The 22,473-nt window shown below is 43.1% G+C and overlaps 1 protein-coding gene across 1 annotated transcript in view; it reads left to right on the forward strand.

The window, feature by feature from the left end:
- ZCCHC7 (zinc finger CCHC-type containing 7) overlaps positions 1–22,473 on the forward strand; it is a 105,679-nt gene that overhangs the window by 76,344 nt on the left and 6,862 nt on the right. Inside the window, exon 8 of the mRNA XM_030468017.1 lies at positions 6,119–6,154. Within this exon, the coding sequence (XP_030323877.1) occupies positions 6,119–6,154 (36 nt within the window). The remainder of the gene's footprint in view (positions 1–6,118; positions 6,155–22,473) is intronic.

Below are 22,473 nucleotides of genomic sequence, written 5' to 3' on the forward strand. Positions count from 1 at the left end.
ATTAGGGGCCATCTGATGAAGGTGGTGGCAGGTAGGTTCAGAAGAGACAGAAGGAGGTGACCCTTTGTGCAGTAGGTAGCAGACCATGAGACAAGACTCCACACCATGGGATGCAGGAGATAGAGAAATTCTGCTCTTGTTCTAGAGGAGACTGGAGCCATCCATGGAAGAGAAATCCATGGAAGGTTGTTGAACACAGAGAAACTTCATCCAGCTTGCACAGTCGTTGAGCTTGACAAAGTTGAGCATGGAAGAGTGTTGGGGAAGGACATGTGGTTCCTTGATTTTAAGCTCCATGAGGGATCAGCTTGTGGGCAGGTGGTCTGGTGCAGGGTGGTCATTGGTACTTTTTCAGGCTATGTAAAGTGACCGTAATAACAGGTGCCTGTGTTGGTACTTCTGCTAATTACTTCCTGTAAAGAATCACAGGTTCTCCAGAGGGCATTTTGTGAAAACTGTGGAAGTGTTTCTCCCAGCTACTGAGACTGCTCAGTATCAGCCTGATTGTTGGGACATTCCTGGTGTTTGTAGGAGCTGGAGTCAAACCACAGGTTTTGCTTTGAGCCTGTGGCTAAATGAGTCCAGCATGCCACAGAGTTCTCCAAAATACTCTGAAAATGCTACTGCAGCCTTCACAGACCAGATCTTAATACAGTGTTAGAAAAAAAGAGTAATATATTCTCTGATTTTTTTTTTGAGTTGTTAACAACTCCAATAAAGTTTTAATTTGTCTTTCCTAGAAAGCTCACTCACTTTTGCAGTGTTGCAAAGATGCAAAGCAAGCTCCTGTGCACAGTCTGTTTCAGTGCTCCATGGTTGTGCTTTTGTCCAGAGATACACACAAGGAAGATCAAGGAAATCCTGAAAGTTATTGAAAAAATTTTCAAGAAAACACATTTATTACCTGTTAGGCCAGTCACTTTTTGTGAAACAGACTGGATGATGTCTTAGATGGAGTCATGCTGGATCTGCCCAGTCTGCTGGAACAAGTCCAGAGGAGGCCACAAAGATGATCCAGGGGCTGGATGGAGCAGCTCTGCTCCCAGGAGAGGCTGAGGAGCTGGGACTGTTCAACCTGGAGAAGAGAAGACTCCAGGGGGACCTTAGAGCTGCCCCCCAATCCCTGAAGGGAACCTCCAGGAAGGATGGAGAGGGACTTTGCATCAGAGTATCCAAGCACAGGAGAAGGGGAAATGGATGGAAAGTGCAGGAGAAGAGGTTCAGGCTGGATCTGAGGAAGAAGTTCTTCATCAGGAGGGTGCTGAGACTCTGGAACAGATTGCCCAGAGAAGCTGTGGCTGCCCCCTCCCTGGAGGTGTTCAAGGCCAGGTTGGATGGGGCTGGGAGCAACCTGGGCTGGATGAGAGGTGTCCCTGGGCATGGCAGGGGTGCTGGAGGGGATGAGCTCTGAGCTCCCTCAAACCTCAACCATCCTCTGGTTCTGTGGTTTCTGTGCTTTCCTTGGGAGGCCATCAGAGGACCAGGTAGCAGAATTTCCAGGGTGGCTCTGTTGGACCATCTGATGCTCCCCCAAGAAAGGGAACATCAGTGCCATGCAGCACTCTGTGCACACACAGATGTGTATCTCTGTCTATCAGTGTGTGTCTATCTGCACTTATGCTTATGTATCCATGGGCTGAAAACCCATGCCCTGAACATCCTGTGTTTGGCAGGTTAGTGGCACCTGTGTGGTGGGTGTCATGAAGGTTGTAGTGTGCAGTCTCACCTGCCAGCCACAGGGGTGGGAGGACTTCATCCTCAGAGTGATGTGGCAGGGGGAGACAAACATGGCAGGTGCGAAGGTGTCTCCTTGTTCTTTGGAAATCCAACCTGTGTCTGCTCCCCCTGGGCTGGCAGTGACACTGCCCCTGTGCCCAGGGAACCTCAGCCATGCTGTGCTGGATGAGCCCTCCATGTGAAGACACAGGTACAAGAAGCATTCCTCCCCAGGAGCCAGCTCGGCACCGTTGTTGACATCTCCATGTGTGACACCTTCTCTGGCCATGAGAAGCCTCTCTGGCCCCTCTCCCAGGTTGCCCCCTGCCTGTGTCCCATCAGGAAGCCATGCCAGCTGCCTGCAGGCCGGGGGCTCTGCCTGTCCCCCCTCCCTCCAGCAGTGTCCCCTGCTCCTCATGCCAGCCCGTGTCCACCTCTTGGCACAGGTGAGCAGGCGCTACCGGGACCCTGGTGGGCGCGGGCAGTTGACAGCCCCGGCCTGCTCTGTGCCGGTAGTGCCGGCAGAGGCCTCAACATCTGCCAGTGCGGGAGCATTGTGAAGGAAGCATTGTGTGCTTCCCGTGGCCGTTCCCATGCGGAGGTGATGAGGAGTGTGTGTTTTGGCAAATCTTTTGTTTTATTGTGGTGGTTTGCGGCGGGGCAGCTCCTCGCAGCCGCTGCGTTGACAAAGCACCAGAGGATTCTGTTAAAAAGTTGTGTTTAGTAATTGTAGTCGTCGTGTCAGACCATAACTGACTTGGAGCTGAAGGATTTTTGCGAGATGAGTAGCTGTGCCAGCAGGGACCCAAGTCTCCTGGGCCAGCCGCGCTCTCATTAAGATTTGCCGCTAGCCGTGGCGGTGTTCGGCAAGTATGTGACGTGCATGCTGTTATTGTATGCTTGGCTTGTCAGCCTGCAGCTTTCTGACACTCACTTATGTCACTCTTTATTCAGAGAGGAAGAAGCTTTTGATAATTTGACAAGACAAGCTCTTAAACGATCTAGGTCATGGCCTTCACTGTCTGTGATTGTGAACATATTTCCTGAAAGCCCTGTCACTCATCACAGCTACATTTTCTCCCGGGGAGCCGCAGGCCCGTCCCGGTCTCCTGTCAGCGCGTGCATTTTGGTTATTCATACGCCAAATACAGTAGCGGGGTTTTGTTGTGTGTTTTTTTTCCCTCCCCTTCCCTTTTGCAGATGCTGGCATGTTAGCGAGGCTAATCCTCTCCCCCGCGCCGCGCTCCCGGCAGCGCTGCCGTCGAGGGCCCTTCGGCGCAAGGCAGACGACCGGCCAAGGGGAGCGGAAAGGAGGAAAGGCCGCTTAGTGCTGTTTTTGTGTTTGCTCATTGTTGTGGAAATATGAGAACTGGTGGCAAGGGCCTTGTCTATTGAGCACTCGAGTCCTGGTCTGCTGTCAGGGGCTGTTTGAGATTGAGTGTTTTATTTTCTTTGATGTTCACGTTGGAGAATGGGGAAGTGGGAATTAAACAACAGATGCATTAAGCTGTTGTTCTGGTAAAACAATAATTAGCACCTGATGAAATTCAGCACGGGTCAGAATGCGCCGTTTCCAGCCTCCCTTCCTCTGCTGTGGCAGCCTCAGCCGGATCAGGCTCGGATATGAATCACCCTCCCAAATCAACCGATGTGGGCCGCAGCGCAAACAGCACCAATTTGGGAAAATTAATTGCCCAGAGGTGTCAGGAGGTAGAGGGGCAGCCCTCCTGCAGCCATGCCATCATGGCACTGCCCATAGGACCTGGCACCTTTTGTGCTAGTACATCTAAATGCTGGTAAGGTCAGAGCACTGGGGCAGGAAATAAATACAATTTTATTTTAATGTAGTTCATCACACCGCCACTGTGCTTGTATACCACACGGGTTTCTCTTTAAATGAGGGCCATTCATGGTTAGGTACTTTTAAATGAATAAGAAAAATCACAGGTTGGGTGGCTGTTGTATTTGGTTATGCTCTCTTCCATAGCAAACCTATTTGCTTCATTTCAGAAGCCAGTATTCAGTAGTAATTGTTAATTATATTTTTTGTCATTCCATGATAGAAGATACAGACAATAACTCTGAGCTGATGCAACGTAATAGAACTCTGAGTTAAAAGCATAATTTCTAAAAAGCTGTTGTTTAGCCAGGCATCCATTCTCGACCATTGTATTCAACTTCTGAAGTTCATAAGTGATCACTGTGACCATGAAAAGTATTGCACCGAATCACCATCTGAATGAAGGAATATGCTTGGCCAATTTTCCCTTACCACCTTCTTCCTACCACCCTTAAGTTTTCTCACAGCCCCTCCAGGACGATGGCAACCAGTCCTGCCTCTTGGTAGCCCTGCTGAGGCTGCGGGCTCTGCCTCCTCCAGCCCCTTGCCAGGAGCTCTGCCAGCTCCAGTCCCCTGCCCTGAGCTGCAGATTTTCACTGCAGCTGTGTGCCTAGAGGAAACAGCAAACAAACAAACAGTCAAACAAAAACCCACAGCTAAACTCGTATTCAAAAATAAACTAATTTTTTTGTTGTTATTACTATTAAATAGCTGCTGTGTGAGTAAAGGTCATATCAGAGAGTGGCATTTTGCCAGTATGTGACAATCCATTGATTGCGATTTTTCAACCACATTAGTCTGGGGACACTGTGGTAATCGAAAACTACCCAGAACTAATGTATAAATAACTGCCTGCTACCCCTGTGCTACACCAGCAGACGTGTGTGTGCAGCTGAAACCCTTCACAGGTTTGTGGAGGGAAGGCCGGGCCGGGACACAGCGTTGTTGCACGCCGAGGGTTGTTGTGTCGCTGCTCCGAACGCTGCCCAAGTTGCGGAGGAGGAAAATCCTTTTGTTTGCACTCCAAGACAGCTCGAGTGTGTTCAAACTGTCAAATGTTGTAGCTTGTTCCTCTGTGAGAGATGTGGTGTGCTCCACACATTGCCTTCAGAGAAATACTAATATAAAACTCAAATATTTACATCCTCTGTTTCAGTAGGAGGAGAAACGTGGAACCATTACACAGAAGAGATTGTAGATTTTTCTCCAGAAAATTGTGTTGCTGACGGAATGAATAATAAATAATATAATTTCCATCACATCCAAGAAAAACATACTGTGTGTACCACACGGTGATGGTCAAAAACTTGGATTATTTTCTGAGAGATTCAGTTGCTAATGTTGGTCATTGGGTGGGTTTTTTTAAATTAACATGCCCTGTCAGAATAAAAGGCAAGAATTTAGGCAGGACTGAAAAATTTATTCAAAATCTAAAGAAATGTTAATAGTACTCATTTGCAAGTGGTCATGAGGCTACAGTGTTTGAAATTAGAGCTACACCATATTATGTAGGAGCACAGAATAACTAATATTTCTTCTTAAGAAACTGAAAATTGAGATTGGCAAACCAAAATTATAATTGTTGAAGTTACTAAGGACTTATTTTAATAAAAGGGTAAATGTTTTAAGCAGAAGTGAAAGAGCTTCATTGAAGTAACTGCACACTCTCAAACACTAAAATGGCGAACAGACGAAGTATCACTATTTTTGCATCTGTTTAAGACTTGGGGGTTATAGAAGAAGATAAATATAAATTTTTTTTAAAATTACGAACCTTTGAGAAAGTAACCTCTGTGTCATTAATCATTAACACAACGTTCTGATTTTGTTCAAAGAAGGAGATCCATATTTTTCTCTTTCCTGCCTTTTACATATTCCTCAGGTCTTTTGTGTGATTCCTGTGATTCAAAAACCTATACTGTGATTTTTATTTTTTTTTTTTTTTTACAGTAGGCCATTCTTACAAGTTTGTATGTGAGTCTGGTGAGTTTCAAAAAAAAAAAAATCAAGCAAGTGATTGTAAAAATAGAAACATTAAAGCAATCTGTTATGCTTCTTGTTTACAACTCATCTGACATTAGGGAACCGAGGATTATTACATGTAACAATTATATTTTGATTAGTACAGAGATATGTACAAAAACCCCAAAATATTTCTTTTCCTATATGAAAGAAAGGTACCTTGTGATTTAATTTCAAAAATGTTACGTAAATTTAAGATGGCAGAAAATGTAGAATTTAAATTAATTTCTGCTTGTTTCACAGTATTAGTAGTTATTACAGTTAAGAGCACATTACTCTCCCAAACTTCTAACCTTCAGAGAAGAAGGGGAGAGAGAAAACTGTTACTGGCTTTCTGACAATGGCAGGGAGTGTGTTAAACCAGTGTAAAATTCAATTAAACTGTCTAGCCAGGTTTTTGAAGCTGAAATGCAGACCCTTTCAGTTAAGCTTCTTATTTTCCTGTGACCGACACTGGTGGATACTGTGTTATGCCAAAACCAACAGGCTGTAAAGCACCTTGTTTCATGCTCCTAGCTGATCAATATTTTTATTTTCCAGGCTTGCCCAGAAATATGGAGGCAGTATCACCTAACAGTAAGTAGAAACACCTTTTTTATTTTCTTCTACACCCAACCTATTTACTCCTCTGTGAACTGCTGACCATAAAATATAGACAAGCATCTTCTGCGAGAAGATAATAAACATCTGAAGAGTTTTTGAACTGAAGTATGCAATGAAACACTATTTTTTAAACATCTTTAGAACTTAAGGTTTCGTTTTAATACTGTAATCATTAAATGAGCGCCTTGCAGCACTTTCTCCTCTCAGTGACCACATTTACACGTATAAAGAGAGCTAAATTTTAAGTTGAGATGCATAGCACTTGCAATAATCCCATCTCAGATATCCCAGATGCTGGTAAGCACTCTGTGTGACAAAGCTTTCTTTTTAAATGAGTAAAAGAAATCTCAGCTAGAGTGGAGATGTTCCTTTGAGAAATACACTTTACAAACTTTTGCAGATAATTTCTGATTGGTAAAGATACAGCTATAACTTCTTCTTTGGCCTCCATTAGGTTGCTCTTTAATTATTGAAACAAGAAAATAAAATTTTGTGAACTGTACCAGCGTACTACTTAAGGTTCTCCCTCACATGCAAAACAGGGATAAAAATAAAACAAAATGCATACAAATTTAGCTAATACTGAAACTGGAACGGTATTTAGCTGGTTAAGACAATATTCAATGAACTGGTATCACAAATCTTGAATATATTAATTTATAAAATTATTAGACGTAAAAAAACACCTTCACAGATCAAGATTTTTTCTGTTTATCTAAATCTTTTCAGATCAGCCTCATCTGTGGTTAGCTGGGATAGATAGTTAATCACTGCTGCCTGCTCAAATCAAAGCAGAAAAGTTTGTCCACTGCTTTTCTTCATGGGTCCTTGATGTGGGCTTTTTCTTTTCAGCAATAAGTGGAATGTGATTTATAATTTGTTGTCTCCTCCTCTTCATGGTTTGGAATGCTCTTTTTTTCCTGATTTTGCTTCTAAATTCATCGATTGGGAGAAATCTGTGCTTAAAGCTGCTTGCATGTGTTTTCTTCATAATGACTTAAAAACAAAGATCTGCTTTGGAAATCCTCCACTGTCTCTGAACGTTGACTTTTATTTTTAAAATAATTGAGGTAGACTAAGAAAAACAAAACAAAAACCATTATGAGCAAAAGGTGCATTCTCTGGGTATTTTTGTTTACTTTTTTAGAACTGCATGAAGGAAAGAGGTAAATAATGTCCTTCATTATAATCCCTCAGAGTGTGTCTAAAAACGATTTCTTAAATGTTTGTTATATTTAGAATCCAATTATCAGATAGGAAAATTAGATGCAGTAATATGTGTTGGGTTCTGGTTTTTACTGAGGTATAAGATTTAATTAATTTAGTCTAGCTTGCCATTGAAAATTCCTCAAAAAGTGAGTTGCAGGGAACCCTTAAAAATACTTATTTTGTAAATATTTTTGTTTAAAAAGTGTGAGGGAGCTCAAACCTGACCAAGGGGTTACAAGTGCAGAATTTGAGGTATCTGAGTTGCTAAATATTATCTGTGAATTCCATGGAAACTTCTGAGTTTGCAGTAACTTAGTATAAAACTCGCAATGTTTGTCAAAAGAAGATGTTAGAAAATGCAGAAGTTATGAATACAAGTGTTTTGTTAACAGTATCCATATGGAAATTCTTAGTGCATTTTAGATACATGTTGAAATGTGATGAAATATGGGCACACAAAGATAAATGGATATTGAGTCAGATGCGAGCTACTGTTAAATAATTTTATTTTGCATAATAATTTAATTTGCAGTCAGCTGTAAATTATCTACAAATACTCCAGATTTCTGATGTGTGGGGAATGCTTTTAGCATGTCTCCATTTTTAGACAGAAGCAGTCAGATTCAGCCTGGAATTTTAAAAATTGTGTGGTAAAAGGCATGCTTGGTATTTAAAAGACCTTATACCTTAAGAAACTGTAATATCTGAATTGTTTAAATGTGTGAGTTGTCATTTTTATTGTTCCATTTAAATACTCTATTTTTTTTTTCACTCAAAGTGGAACAGAAATAAATCAGGATAATCTGAATATGTCAGAATAATCTGTATTTTATATATATATATATATATATATATATATATATGTATTTACAGAGTTGTAACTAAAAAGTTGGGATCTTTAATCTCCTGTCAGCATAGCAATATTTCGCTATGGAAATTATGATTTTTGTAGTTAAAAATAATTATTTCTGAATAAGCAGATCAACTGTTTAAAGAAGAATAGCAGAAGTTTAAAAAGAAGTACTGTTGTGGTTGCTGCTGTGCTGTATGGACTCCCTGATTTTTAGCAGACAGACTAAGGCCACAGTGAGTTTTCCCTGTGCTTTAGCCATGGATACAACTAATAGATTTAAATTGATTTTGGTAAATTGATCAGAAGTGTCACACCTGCAGGTACCTACAGCACAAACAAAACCAGGCATCCAGTTTTGTGGCAACAGACTGTTTTGATGACATGGCTTAAAGGCAGCTATTAAAAAATTGTCTAAATATTCTGCATTATATAAAGCATTCTTACTTAATTACTCTGAATGCTTGTGAAAAAACATGCAGCCTTCCACCTTTCTCTTTTGTGAAGCTTTTGGTGATTTTATTCATTATATGGCTCTTTCCTAAGAGATGGACTGCCATCTATTGACTTCACGTAGCCCCTGCACAGAAACGTGGATTGACTAGAACAATGACTAAATCATAAATCCATTCTGCTGCTATGGGTGGTGGTAGGTTTTTGTTTACAATAGCTGTGGTGACCAATTTTGGCACATTGCATATAATTTGTTATATGGGCAGAAATGTCTCACTCCAACCAAAATAGGCTGCGAGTACAAGAAATCTTGCAAGCAGTTGAAATGACAGAAAGGATTATAAGTGGAATATTTTAATTTGCCTTTTGATAGAAAAAAGATTATCGTATTGTAGTCAATGAAGCTTAAATTTAAAGACTCTATGATAATCAAAGCTTTATAACTGGATGAAGTTAGTTTCTTTAAACTTGTTCTTTCAACTCTGTTAACTAAAATTACTCTGCAAAAAACAAAGTCAGCAGAACGATTCCCACTGTGGTTTAAAATAATATTTAATAACCTCTTTAAGGTGGTGATTTAAAACTTTTGCAAATCATTTCCATTTTGCCTGTTCTCTGTGTATTTCTCCTGTATCAGAAAAGGGAAATTACATTTTACAAAACATATTTCTTAGGGTTTTCTTCACATAGGTATCTATTTGCAATAAATAGATCAGTTTTGATATCCACTTTTATCGAAGTGGTTATTATCAATTCAAATAATATCCAATAATTCAATAATATGAAGTCTTCTTTTGCAGATCCAGGCAAAGCAGTTTTAATCGTAGCTCACTGCAGTGCAAATAGTAACACGTGTAGTTTTTTTCACAGACAAGGCATTCGAAGGTCTTTCAAAGATCTTTTGTTCTAGATTATTACGAAGCTTAGAGTACAACTTTGTCTTTCTGAATGCCAGATGCTCCACAAGCCTGGAGAAATACGGTGTGTGCTCTGCAGGACGTGCCATCACATCCCCTTCCCCACATCTTCAGGATATTGGGGGTGCTCAGTGCAGTGCTTTCTCATGCTCAGAATGCTTGGCTCTTTTTTATTCCCTTTCTCTTGTCATTTTGCATTTTATTTCTAAAGGCAGAAGATTTGTTAAATATTTCGTACTCAAGTGGAGGAAAGTTATAGCCCTCTATTGAGGAAAAAAAAAATCAGTAGAAAAACTTGTGAGATTAAGGTGCCCTAAGAGTTTTGTTCATTCGGTTCAGTTTCGCAGTTTATTCTTAAGAAAAATCCAGGATCATTCCCCTCAGTATTACCCAGTTCCCTGCTGGTGCTTCCAGTGGCACCTCCACTTCATGCTGTCTGTGTGCTGGAGGAGGTCTGGGCTGGGAGGTTTGGTGGCAGCAGATGTGTGGGGACAGCCCATCCCCCAAGCACAGAACCACTGTGGATGTTGGATCCACAGAACCACTGTGGATGTTGGATCCACAGAACCACTGTGGATGGAGCCACCTCCCCGGGGGCATGGGGTCTGCTGGCCCAGACTGGTGGGCGGACCTGGGCCCATCCTGCTGCTTGGCTGCTGGAGTGGCCAAGGAGACCCAGGGCAGATACAGAGTGCTATCAGCATTTCCACCCAACAGATGACATCACTGGAGAAGAAAGAGGAAATTTATTTTCAGCCCATAGTGCCCTGTGTTTTGCTTCAGGCGTGAGGCTGCATGAGCCCCTCAGAGGTGAAGCTCTCAGCCTTCTGTCAGTGGTGTGAGAGCTGCAGATGGACACCTGGGTGTGATGGTGCACATCTCCCTGGGGGTGCTGCACCACCTCCTCTCCTCGCTCGGGGGGACTCATGGTGCACAGGAAAGAGCGTAGGCAGGCCAGGCCAGCCCAGGAAGAAGATACAATCATCAAACAGGAATTACTGTGGCGAGTATTAGTATCTTCTTCAATGCATATCTAGAGAGAAATGAAATTCCAACAATGGGCAGAGCACGATTTTTTATTTTTCTAATCTGTTTCTGGGTATAGATGCATATGTTAAAAAACAAATGCCGCTCAGATGAGGTATTTTCTTTCTGTAGAGACAGCTCATTTTTAATACCTCTTCCTCCCCCCCTGTGCTGCTGTATGACTCCTTCCCCCATCTCCTGCCTTCACCAGTCTCATTTATATTAAAGCTCCTAGGCCAAGATGGCCACCAGCGGAGTTTTAGAACCATCAGAATTTTTAACTAGCAGACACTATCATTTAACATCCTTTTTGACAGTTTGTTAATCTTACTTTTCTTAATCCACTTACATGAAAGAAGGTGAACCAGGAACTGGTTGTTTTGGCCTCTGTGTGTAAAAAGACATGAGGGGACAATGCAGCTTTTGTGTTTAAATTTTGAGCTCGGATTTCTTTGTGTGCATTATTAAAATTCCTCGTGGCCTAACACTTTTTTGGTTTGGTTTGGTTTGCTTTGGTTCTGGAATGAAAACGTACGCTGTGTTCTTAAAGTCACTTTGTGCCCTCTAAAATGTGACTTTTGGAAAGAGAAAATTTAAGAAACGGCACCGGCAGAAAATATCCAAGCAACTGAGGGCGAGCGTTTTTTTTCCTGAGAAACCTTGTAGGTTTTGTGCAGGGAGGGAAGGGATGGGTTGGGGAGTATTTTTGGGAGGAGATGAATCAGGGACATGGCTGGAGGTGGCTGCAGTGCCATCTCCTCTCTCCTTGCATGGCGCCCGATCCTTGCCTTCATTATCCCAGCACTTGACCAGCTCCTCCGCAGGCCTTTTAGGGTTATTTTCTATTAACTCCAGTAAATTTACCACTTTGTCAGTATGATATGCAGCATGTTTTTTCAGTATTTTGTAATCAGGGAATGGGCCCCTGTGTGCTAACATGTTGGTGCCTTTCAGTGAGGTATTTCACAGGGGAGGCAACCCAAAATTCCTAGGGATGTGCATGTCGGGCAAGGATGGCTCTGCCTGCTGCAGGGAGACACGAATGCCTGGCTGGGACAGTGTCCCCTCCCTTTGCCTGGGTGGGACAGTGTCCCCTCCCTTGCCCTCGGTGCCTTCGTGGTGCTTGGGTTGGTGAAGATTCCCGATTCCCAGAAAATGCGTGCTGGTCTCTTTATCCAGGGCTGGAGGCAGAGCACATCCTGGGCAGCAGCTGACCGATGTTTTGGGTTTAACTATCTACTCAAATTGTTCAAGCCTCAACACGACAGCTCCCGTAAGTGCTATTCTGTGTCAGAGATGCTTCTGAAATGTCTGCCTGCCCCACATGGTTGTTCTGGTGAAAGTAAGTGTGTTAGAATTGATTTGTGTCCTGTTCTGGGGGTCCCTGATATTTTATTTTATGTTCTGCGTATTTTCCTCATTACAATTGTGTCTCACATTATTGTTCTCAAGTTTCAAATAGTTCTGAGACTGTCAGGACCCAAAATTTTGTTTTATTGCAAAGAAACTGTTTCACAACAGGCAGTATTCTTTCTGATACCATTTTACTGATCCTGAATTTCACATCCTGAAGTAAGTGTAAGTTGATGAGTAAAAGTGTATGCTATAGCTTTCTGTAAGAAAGTGCACTAGACAGAGGTCTTTCCCAATTTTTACTTCAAAACTGTATTTAAAAATATTACAGGGGGGAAAAACTGTTGCAATAACATCATATGAATATATAGCATCCACAAAAAATATAGTTTTCCTTTCCTGAAAATTCTGGTTTTTAACTAATACCCTTGCCCAGCCACACATACTGCATACTTAGGGTTTGGGTTCTTTTGTCTTCAGTGAAGTTGAAAGTTTAAATTGGTTATCTGCAAAGCACCAACATATCTTTTCCCTTTCCTTGGCTCCTCTTTTCTGTGGAGACAGGTCTGTGTCTGCTTCCCCTGGGGTGGTGGTTGTTCCCTGGGTCAGGACTTGGCTGGAGCGGGGATCTCCCGACCCCGCAGGGTTTGGGTGTCTCGGCTCCAGCAGCCCCATCGTCAGCTGCTGCGTGCTGCAGCCCTGCCAGCGGGGTTAGCAGGCATGATAGCTTTGTCTGATACTGATTTACCCCCTGCTCTTCCCTCTCTGCCTCACCAGAAAATAAAATAAAGGGTGCTTCTAAATGAAGGGTTAAAGACTGATTCCATCTTGACCAGAAATTACGTTTCAGCACATTTCTGGAAGCAGCTTGGGACTGGGAGGATGGTAGTAGAAAGCGTGGTTGGCTGAGCCAAGAAACTTCTGCTTCTCTGATTTTGGGGTTCCAAACGACACCCTCAAAATGTTTGTCTTCAAGAAGTGGCATCCTTCAGACAACGTATGTTGCTGTTGTTTTGTGGAACTCAGTGTTTTCTGCAAAAGCAGTGTCTTTTGACCCTGCCTTTAACTGGCAAAAGGAGGAGAGCAAAGGGTGTAAGTTATAAGGGATGAGAATTTATTTTTATTTTTTTTTTAATATTCTGCCTGTTTAAATCAATGGTTATCAAGGCCCTGCCTGCCCAGCAAGCTGTTTGTTCAGTATGTGATATTTTCCAAGTGCTGTGCCAGCAGTCCTGGCAGCGAGATGTGCTCAGGTCTGTGGAAAGGCTGGAGAGAGCTGGTCCCTCCCTCCCTCCCCAAGGGACAGCCACCAGGTATGGCCCCAGGCCCAAAACTCCCAAAACTGCCCCGAGCAATATTTTTGTGATACCCCAAAACTGTTCGATGAGTGGTTAATTAAACACAAGGCGGGATAATTGTGTTAGATTCATTGCTGAAAGGCATCCCTGTCATAAACATAACTGCACTTCTGTTAAGCCAGAGGATTAAGATGATCTTTTCTTTAATGCCTACAGATTTGGTAAAAATGTTCAGTTCTCCATTCTTTGTTTGAAAGGCAAATCTATACTATTGTTTAAATATTTTTTACTGTTTCAACTGTTAACCATCTAAATAGGGAAAGGAGAATTTTCAAATTAGAATGATACTTCCCGTGCTTTTTAAAGCAGGATCCTATTTCAGGTTTAAAATATATATATATCTGTGTCCATTTTTTGTAGTAAATTCTGGATATGGATAGTGACATTTCTGCAAATTAATTTTTGAACTTTGTATGAAGGTGATTTTGCGTGGCTTTCTTACAACTCGGAGTCAGTTTCAAAACAGGAAGTTCAGATTCACCCGTGATCCAGCAGACACTTTAAAACATTTAAAAATTACATATTTGCATAGGTAATGTAAAGTGTATTTCAGTGCATTTTTGTGTTGCGAAGTGGGGGAATAAATGTAAAATGTCAGGAGAGTGGCTCTCCGTGTGCTCTGTGTGTGTGTGTGCCCTAACCAGGATCGGCGTTTGTCAGATGTCCATTATCAGCTTCTTGTGGCGTTTGGTGACCGCGGCGCTCAGCGCCGGGAGCCTCACGTGTAGGGTCGGGAGGCTCCGTGCTGGCAGCTGCCAACATCACCAACCCTGTCCCTGCCAGAGCTGCTGCTGCTGCCCCTCATACGTGACCCCTGTGTCTGCAGCTCACCCCGCCGAGATGGGAACTTCCTCAGGTTATGGTTGATCATGCTAATCGTTGGCGGATTAGGATTCCCTAAAAGTCTTTGCTGGTTTGGTTCTGAGGGGGTCTATCATGTCAGTAATAGCAATACATCTTGTGAGGTCCTGTCACCTGGAATAGAAAACTTACTGTCCCCCTGACAGAATTATCCTGATTTTGGAAAATATTGAAGCATAAAGGGAATTAATGGGAACTGGAGTCCCTTATGAAGTGGTGTACACCGCGGGTAGGTTCCCTTTTCCCACGGAGAAGGCTCAGGTGGGTGTGATGTTCACCCCTGCTGTGGCACCCTCTGGATTTTGGGATCTGGAGGAGTGAAGTTAGGCCCTCAGGTCTAACTTATTTTTTAATTTTATTTCAGGATTAAATGAACAGCTTTAGCCTCAGCTGCCCCCACCCCAGCACAACCCACCCAGGGGCACAGGGACCCTTGTCCTGCTGCCTCCCAGCACCTCTGCAGGGACACCCAGGGTGACACAGCAGTGACACTGCTCTGTGTGGCACAGCAGTGATGGGGCTTGGTGTGACACAGCAGTGATAACACCCAGTGTGACACAGCAGTGATGGACCATCATGTGACATGGCAGTGATGCTGCTCCTTGTGACACAATAGTGACACTGCTTTGCGTGTCACAGCAGTGATGTCACCTAGTGTGACATGGCTGTGATGGGGCTGGTGTGTCACAGCACTGATGGCACTCTGTGTGACATGGCAGTGCCATCACCTCGTGTGACACAGTGGTGATGGCAGGAGTTCCAGGGCAGTGCAGGGTCCTGGTGTGACAGAGGAGCACTCAGAGCAGCCCATGGCAGGGCCGTGGCTCCCAAGGTGACAGCCCTGGCAGCAGAGTCCCTGCGCCCTGGGGCACCTGGCTGTGTGGCTGTGGGACCCTCCAGGCTTTGAGAGTCACCCTCCAGTCCAAAGGCTGCTTGTCTTTTCTTGCCTTCTTTTTATTTTTCTCTCCTCAGACATACAGTTTCTCTGCCTGCAAGAACTGCTCCTCTTGTAGGCAACAGGAAGCTCTCTGATACTGTGTCTGGCAGTGCAGATAAATCTCTTTCTAAGGTGTGTTTGTGACTCCCTCCCAGCATGCACAAATAGTGAAGGATTTCTGTGCACTGCATGGTAAGACTGAAATATTTTCTTCTTTAAAAAACTTTAAATGTGATACACAGATTCTCTCTGGCTTTTTTATTTTTTTTTCTTATGTCAATGTGGCCCTGGTTAGATTAGTTCTGCTTTTTCCTAATGGTGTGAAGAGCAAAGAAGAGGGAAAACACCAGTGCTGAGACACTCAAAAGTTGGTTGGCCAAAACCCATTTTCATCAATGGTTTATTTACATGGTGTGAGAGAGGAGAAATCAGAAATCTGATTCATTTTTAGATGCTGTAGACTTTTCAGGAAGTCCCAAGTCGTATTAAAGTAAGAATGTTGTGGAATTGAGATTCATTTTTAAAGATAGATGTGCAAGAAGGACATGGAAAAGGACATAAACCATATGTTAATGGTTATGTGGAGACTGTCAGATATTTCATCAGGGACACGTTTGTCACTCACTATAGAGCTGGGTAACAGTAATTATGGCATTGCTGCATATATGTGATGCACTGATGGAGACTACATGACAACAATATGAGGAAATGGATAAACATTAACATACACAGTTAGCATGTTGGTAATGTAAGGAAACTATTCCTATAAAATTGTCTGTCAATAAGAGAGGCTACAGGCTGAAGGTGAGCTGGTGGGAAGTCTAAAGAAAATGCTTGAATTACTGCTTTTCCAGAAGGTACCCCAGCAAAAAACTCACTTCTAACAACCTGATGTTCACCTGGCATCTCGTGTCCTCCAGCAGCACTATACTTTCTGTGTTCATGTCAGGTTTAACTGTGACCAGAAATCACCTCAAAAGCAATATCTTACAAGAATGCTCCCCTAAGAAAGGTGCTTCGGATGTGGTAGTGCTTCTCTTGCACCTGGTGGTGAAAGGTGATTAGCAGACAACATGAAGGTTAAGGAGGGAGAGAAGAGAGAGAAAGGGAGCTGTAAAATGACACTAAAAATTAAAATCTTGGGGTTGGTTGGGTTCCCTGGTGAGTTGGCTAACAGATACACCCCAGCTTTAGTTGTGTGCATCTGGTGAGGTTAGAGGCTCCATCTGTGCTCAGATGGAGGTGTGCACATCTGTTCAGATGGAGGTGTGCACATCTGTTCAGATGGAGGTGTTCACATCTGTGCTCAGATGGAGGTGTGCACATCTGTTCAGATGGAGGTGTTCACATCTGTGCTCAGATGGAGGTGTGCACATCTGTTCAGATGGAGGTGTGCACATCTGTGCTCAGATGGAGGTGTGCACATCTGTTCAGATGGAGGTGTGCACATCTGTGCTCAGATGGAGGTGTGCACATCTGTTCAGATTGAGGTGTTCACATCTGTGCTCAGATGGAGGTGTGCACATCTGTGTTCAGATGGAGTGTGCACATCTGTGTTCAGATGGAGGTGTGCACATCTGTGTTCAGATGGAGGTGTGCACATCTGTGCTCAGATGGAGGTGTGCACATCTGTTCAGATGGAGGTGTTCACATCTGTTCAGATGGAGGTGTGCACATCTGTGTTCAGATGGAGGTGTGCACATCTGTGTTCAGGTGGAGGTGTGCACATCTGTTCACATGGAGGTGTGCAGGTCTGTGTTCAGATGGAGGTGTGCAGGTCTGTGTGAGTGAGCACACACGTGGTGCAGTGTGGGTGCACCTCCTGCCCGTGCTGCCTCGGCCCTTGGCCGCTCTGCTCAGCATCCTCCCAGCCCAGCACACGTCTGAGCCTCCTCCTCCCCCCCACAGCACTTCAAAGCTTGTGGTCCTTTTTCCACCCGTGTACTAAAAGGTTTCTTTGTCAGGCAGGCCATTTGTCCGTCATTGTCTGGGGTCCAGGCGGTGGTAAAATACCCTGTCACCGATCCAGAGCCCTCTGAATGGCAGCTTCGCTCCGGACAATTGGCGGTGGTGCCGAGAAATATTCCTGAGAGGATTATTTAACCTTTCAATTTAGGGGGCACAAAGCCTGGCTGATTAATGAACTTTCTGATGGGCGCTGATAAGCGGATCTATTTCTTTATTTCCTCTAAAAGTGATTCCTTCTCCTGTCCCATATTACTATAATCTTAAACATAAAATGTGGCAAATAGATTAAAAAACAGCACTAAAGAGTTTATCTGGCTGGCAAACTGAAGGAGCTAAATTAAAATTGGTAATGAAAGCAGTGGCTGAGCCCTGTATATGGTTTTTAAATGCGCTGTGTATTTTGAAGAGACTTATTCTCCAGCTTGCCTGGTAATGACTGCTTTCGGAGCACAGTCCGGGGCTGGCTTCTGTTATCCCCCCAAAAAAATGAGTTGTGTTATCTGGATGACTGCAGACACATATGCATCCCCCTTTCTCACTGCATGGGCAGACAAGGTCGATAGCATTACAAGGTATTTGTGGCAGTGCTTGTTTCAGTTTTCAGAGCTGCCAGTTTTCAGCCAGATTTGAATTACAAAAGAAGAAGCTGGCATGAAAATTGAAAGGGTTTATCGGCTAGTCTGAAGCCTCATAGCACATTGCTTATTTATGCAGTCCATTTGCACCAGGAAATGTAGAAAGGAAATACATTTTTAAAATAAGGTCATAAAGACCCAGATATGTTTAAGATGGCAAATAAAATATAGATACCTATAATATCTTTCCAGGAAACGATTTCACTTAATGTTGCACATTACTTCAGAGGAGCATTTATGTTACTGTCATAAATTTGTGCATTTGTGTCACTGTATAGATATTCTTGTGGGATTAAGAAGGAAGTGTTTGCTAACTTACTTTAAAATTAAAATAGAAGAAAGATAGGTTTGTAGTTTGAGAGCTTCCTCAGACGCAGTTGAAGTTTAATGCATCTCCCTATTTAAATAACGTTTTGCATTCCATGTAAAATTAGCCATGGACGAATGGATAGATGCCACCACCTTTGGAGAAAATTGGGATGCCTTTTAAACCATGAAGATTTTGAGGCGTTCAGGGATGGTATTGTTGTTATCCTTACTATCTTGCATATATTCATTTTCTCTAAGAACTTGAGGATTTTTTTGTCCATTTCTCAGAAAGACTTTTTGAATTAATATTTTAGGGTTTTTTCCTCTGCTTGCAAGAGTGCCAAAAGATTACATTCATTCTTTTAAATATATAGTATTATACTTTTGTCTCTCCCTTTAAGGTTTTCACACAGTCAATTTTTATTTGCATCTATTTAAAATGCATTCTATAAATGTCTTATTTCTGTAGAAAACAGCCACTTCACAGTGCTTGTACTGTGGACCAAACAAGTTAAATCCCTTCTTCTGGGAAAGGTTTTGTTTTTCCAGACCATGAAATGAAAAAATAAAATGTTGTCCACTGATTTGTAGCGTAATGTGTACCATTCATGTATGTAAAAAAAAAAACAAAACGCATAACCCCCCCCCAAAAAACCCAAAACAAACCACCTTAGAATTTTACTTATATCACTTCCATATTTTTATGTTATAAGTGCATTTTGTAAACTAGATCAAAGGGTGTAATTTGTGGAATGATACTCAGGTGCAACTTCCACAGCTCCTGTTGGGAGAGCAGCCTTTTTCAGAGGGCTTAAGAAACTGAAGAAATAAAATTTGGTGAAGAAATAATTCTGTTTAACCGGGGTTTAAAAGTCAAAATAAAAAATTTGTATGTTTCTCATTTATTAGCATCCATCAAGCTCAGTATGTTTCTGTCATGAATTTTCATAAGGGTTTTTACTACGTAGCATGTGTGGTTTAATGATGCAATCACCTGATAGACGAGGAAGACTCCAAAGGAGACGTTCCGGTCTGTTGTGTACATAATACTTGTTTCAAAAATCTGCCTAATTAAGGAATTACCCAATGGAATGCACGTCTACTGGGTGCATGACATGGTTAAAGAAAATAACAACAACTAAACCCCTTAGTATAATTATGATATTACATGATATCTTATATTGGCAATTTTGAATATAAGAGAATGGTGCTAACCTGCCATTGTTTCAGCTGGTGCATGCAGATTATGGTAATTTGTAAATGGAAAATAAATGTGTATTTTTCAGTGATAGAGCTGTTCTGACCGTTTCCCTGTCCAGCTCCAGTCTGCAGCCCACGCTGTGTAATGATTCACTTGATGATCATCTTGCAGTGACTGCAGGAACTGGTGGAACGTCACCACTAATCAGTTCCACTGCCAGCCATGTCTGGGCTGTCTCACTGAGCTGCTCAAACGCAGACACACGCATGGGTTGGGCTGGGTGTGTTGTTGGAAGGAGCACCCAGATCTGCTGCTTGGGTTGAGTAGGTGTCCTGCCTCTGTGCTTCTTCCTTTAATCCACCATTTAATTATTTATCTGTAGTGTGAAATGAGAAATCACAGCAAAAAGTATCTGACAGATTAAATACGAGCATAGCAATTGATACAATGGATGAGAAGAAGCATCTGTCTCTTCTGGTCCTGAGAGAGTGGTGCTGGGTGGTTTGTAGGTGACACAAGGAGCTGTAGGCATGCCCAAGGATGGGTTAGCAGAGTTGCCCCTTGCCTGCTAAGATGGAGTTTCCCAGGCTGGTGCTGGATGTAAGAGAAACACCCTCAGTGCCTCAGGATGGAGCAGCTGATGGAGGATGGGTGGTGGGCATGACCTGTGCCACACAGTGACAAGACTCTGGAGACCAGAGGGAGCTTCCTTGGTTGTTATTTGGTCATGAGCTGTTTCCTTGGTGCAGGAGGTGGCATGGCAAGCTTCTGTTCTGGCAGGAACTCCATCGGTTTTGGGGGTGGGATGAGGTGGGATCAGCTGGCACCACTGTGGAATGAATGGGTGGTGAGATGTGCCTGACCCGGACAGGCAGCCGGGGTGGCACAAAAGGGTCTCACCCTGGTCCCCCTCACCATGGGGGTCTGCACAACACTGAATGCAGAGGAGCAGAAGAACACAGAAAAATGGAGGTCAGGAGATTTTCCTTAATTAGTGAGATTTAGCCCGATTGCAGATCCTAAGTAGTAATGAGCTTGACAAAAGCAAGCTCTCATTGGATCAAAGTCGGTGCAGATAAGGGGAGCTCAAGGTCACAGAGGGAGCTGCCCAGCAGGTCCATTTGCATAAAAAATTACTGTCAGAAATAGGCCAGAGAGGCAGCCCTGGCATTTTGATCTCTTGGCCTTTGTCATGGAGATTCCTAGTTGCGACGGGAGGAAGGCCAGTGTCCCAGATAATGATTAACTGTTTTAATGGCATTCATTCATTCATTCCACACTAACTACTCATGCAGAAAAAAGGGTTATGTAAAATGACATTAGAAGAAAAATCATTTGTAATCGTTGCATCAGGCTGCACTTTGAGGAGACATTAGGAGTAAATCCATGGCGTGGTAGGCTTATGCTTTATCTTCTGATATTTACTGAGTTTAGTGGTGCATGAAAAGCTTTCAGCAAGAATAGCAGATGGGATGGACCTTTCATAGGTAATGCTATCTACCAGGTTATTACTTCTATATATTGATAGTGAAGTAATCTCCAAGATATCACCCTACAAATATAGATTATTTAAATGTTTGTAACAAAAAAACTATAACATAAAGAAGCCACGTTCATGAATAGTTTATTTTGTACCCATATGGCTGGAATCTTTAGATGCCTTTTTAAGCCTTGAGTAATAAGAAAACAGAGAGTTTATAACATGTGGGTTTCCTTTCTGTTTGGCTTTGGAAAGCAGTGAAGTTGTAAGGAGTTGCAATCTTACCTGCAGCTCTTCAGTTTGATTGTTTTCCTTAAATGTGACCTTTTCTGTTAACAAAACAAAAGGAGATGGGGAGGGAGCTGGCTCAGAGGGGGTGCAGGAGAGGTTGGGGTCACAGTAAAGGGGGACTCAGAGGGAAAGCCCCTGGACAGCAGCCTGAACCCGGGGGGTTATTGACATCTCCTGCTGAGTGCTGGGGTGCCAGGGTGCGTGGTGGAGTCACCCCTGGGAGGAGTGTGCTCACTAACCTAGCAGTGCTGGGGAGCCTGATCCCTCTCTTGTCAACATCTGTACAGCTGGCACTTGTTTCAACAGCCCCGATTAAAAACTGCAAGATCTTCCTTAACTTTTTCTTTTAACTTTTTTCTTTTTGTGTGTGTGGTTTTTTTTGTTTTTTTTTTAAAGGAATACTGTTTTGAACTCAGTGCCTGTTTTGCCAGTGTTTCAGTGTAAGAGCACTAACGATGACCCAAATCACCATTATTTATGTTGGAGGATAAAGGTGTCAGACTCTTCAGTGAGCATTCTAGCAGGCAACATCTCGGGATGTGAAGGATCATCCCTCTGGAATAATACACCTGTTCTGTGTCTGTGTTGTCGTTACACTGCACTTTGCTAAGACCAAATGTTGTAATCACATCATCTCTAGACCAATGCTGTGGTTCATTCTAAGGCCCAGCTGGCAGAAAGACAAAGACTATAAGCCTTGATTTTATTTTTGACAGTATTTGGGTGTACTATCATTCTTCTAGTTGCAGAGCTCTCTGGAAGACAGGGACTGACCAAAGGAACCTGTTGGACTTCTGTGGCAGCATCCCAGTGTAGGCTTAAGTGGACATCAGCTTTGAAAACAGACTTGATGTGGGTGAAACTCTACATGGTGGGAAGGCAGAGGAAGGTGTCACCTCTAGGGTTCTTTATGCATATTAGGAGGCCTGTCCAATGTAGAGGTGATTCCTGGGGCCTCTCCTCATGCTGAAAGCTAACTAGAACACAGGTGACTGATCCACTAAATTAAACCCACAGATTTTATATACCGTGTAACCTCAGGGGGGTTATACAAATGTTTGTATTTTGGGGTGGGGTTTTTTTGCATGTTATATGTATTTGTGATGAAAGAATACCTGAAAAACTAAGCTGGCTTAGTAAGTCACTCGCACACAGTGCTGTTAGCTGAAGAGCTCTTGCTGTGAGACATGGATGAGAAATACGCAAATTACTCCACAGGCAGTGGTGGTTTTCTCTCCCTGTGCCCCCTCCTGTTGTCACAAATCACTGCTGGATGTGTCACTCTTCTCAGTCCTCCTCCAGCCCTCTTCTGGTGAGTGCGTGCAGGCTGGGGAGAGCCAGCCTGAGACACAGAATCACACCCAGGGCTGGGGAGGTTCACAACAGGGTGACCCCGCAAGTGTGATCAGTTTCATAAAAACAAAACCAGCACCGGGAGCTTTCT

This window comes from Calypte anna, chromosome Z (genome assembly GCF_003957555.1).
Source record: "Calypte anna isolate BGI_N300 chromosome Z, bCalAnn1_v1.p, whole genome shotgun sequence".
Taxonomy (NCBI): Eukaryota; Metazoa; Chordata; class Aves; order Apodiformes; family Trochilidae; genus Calypte; species Calypte anna.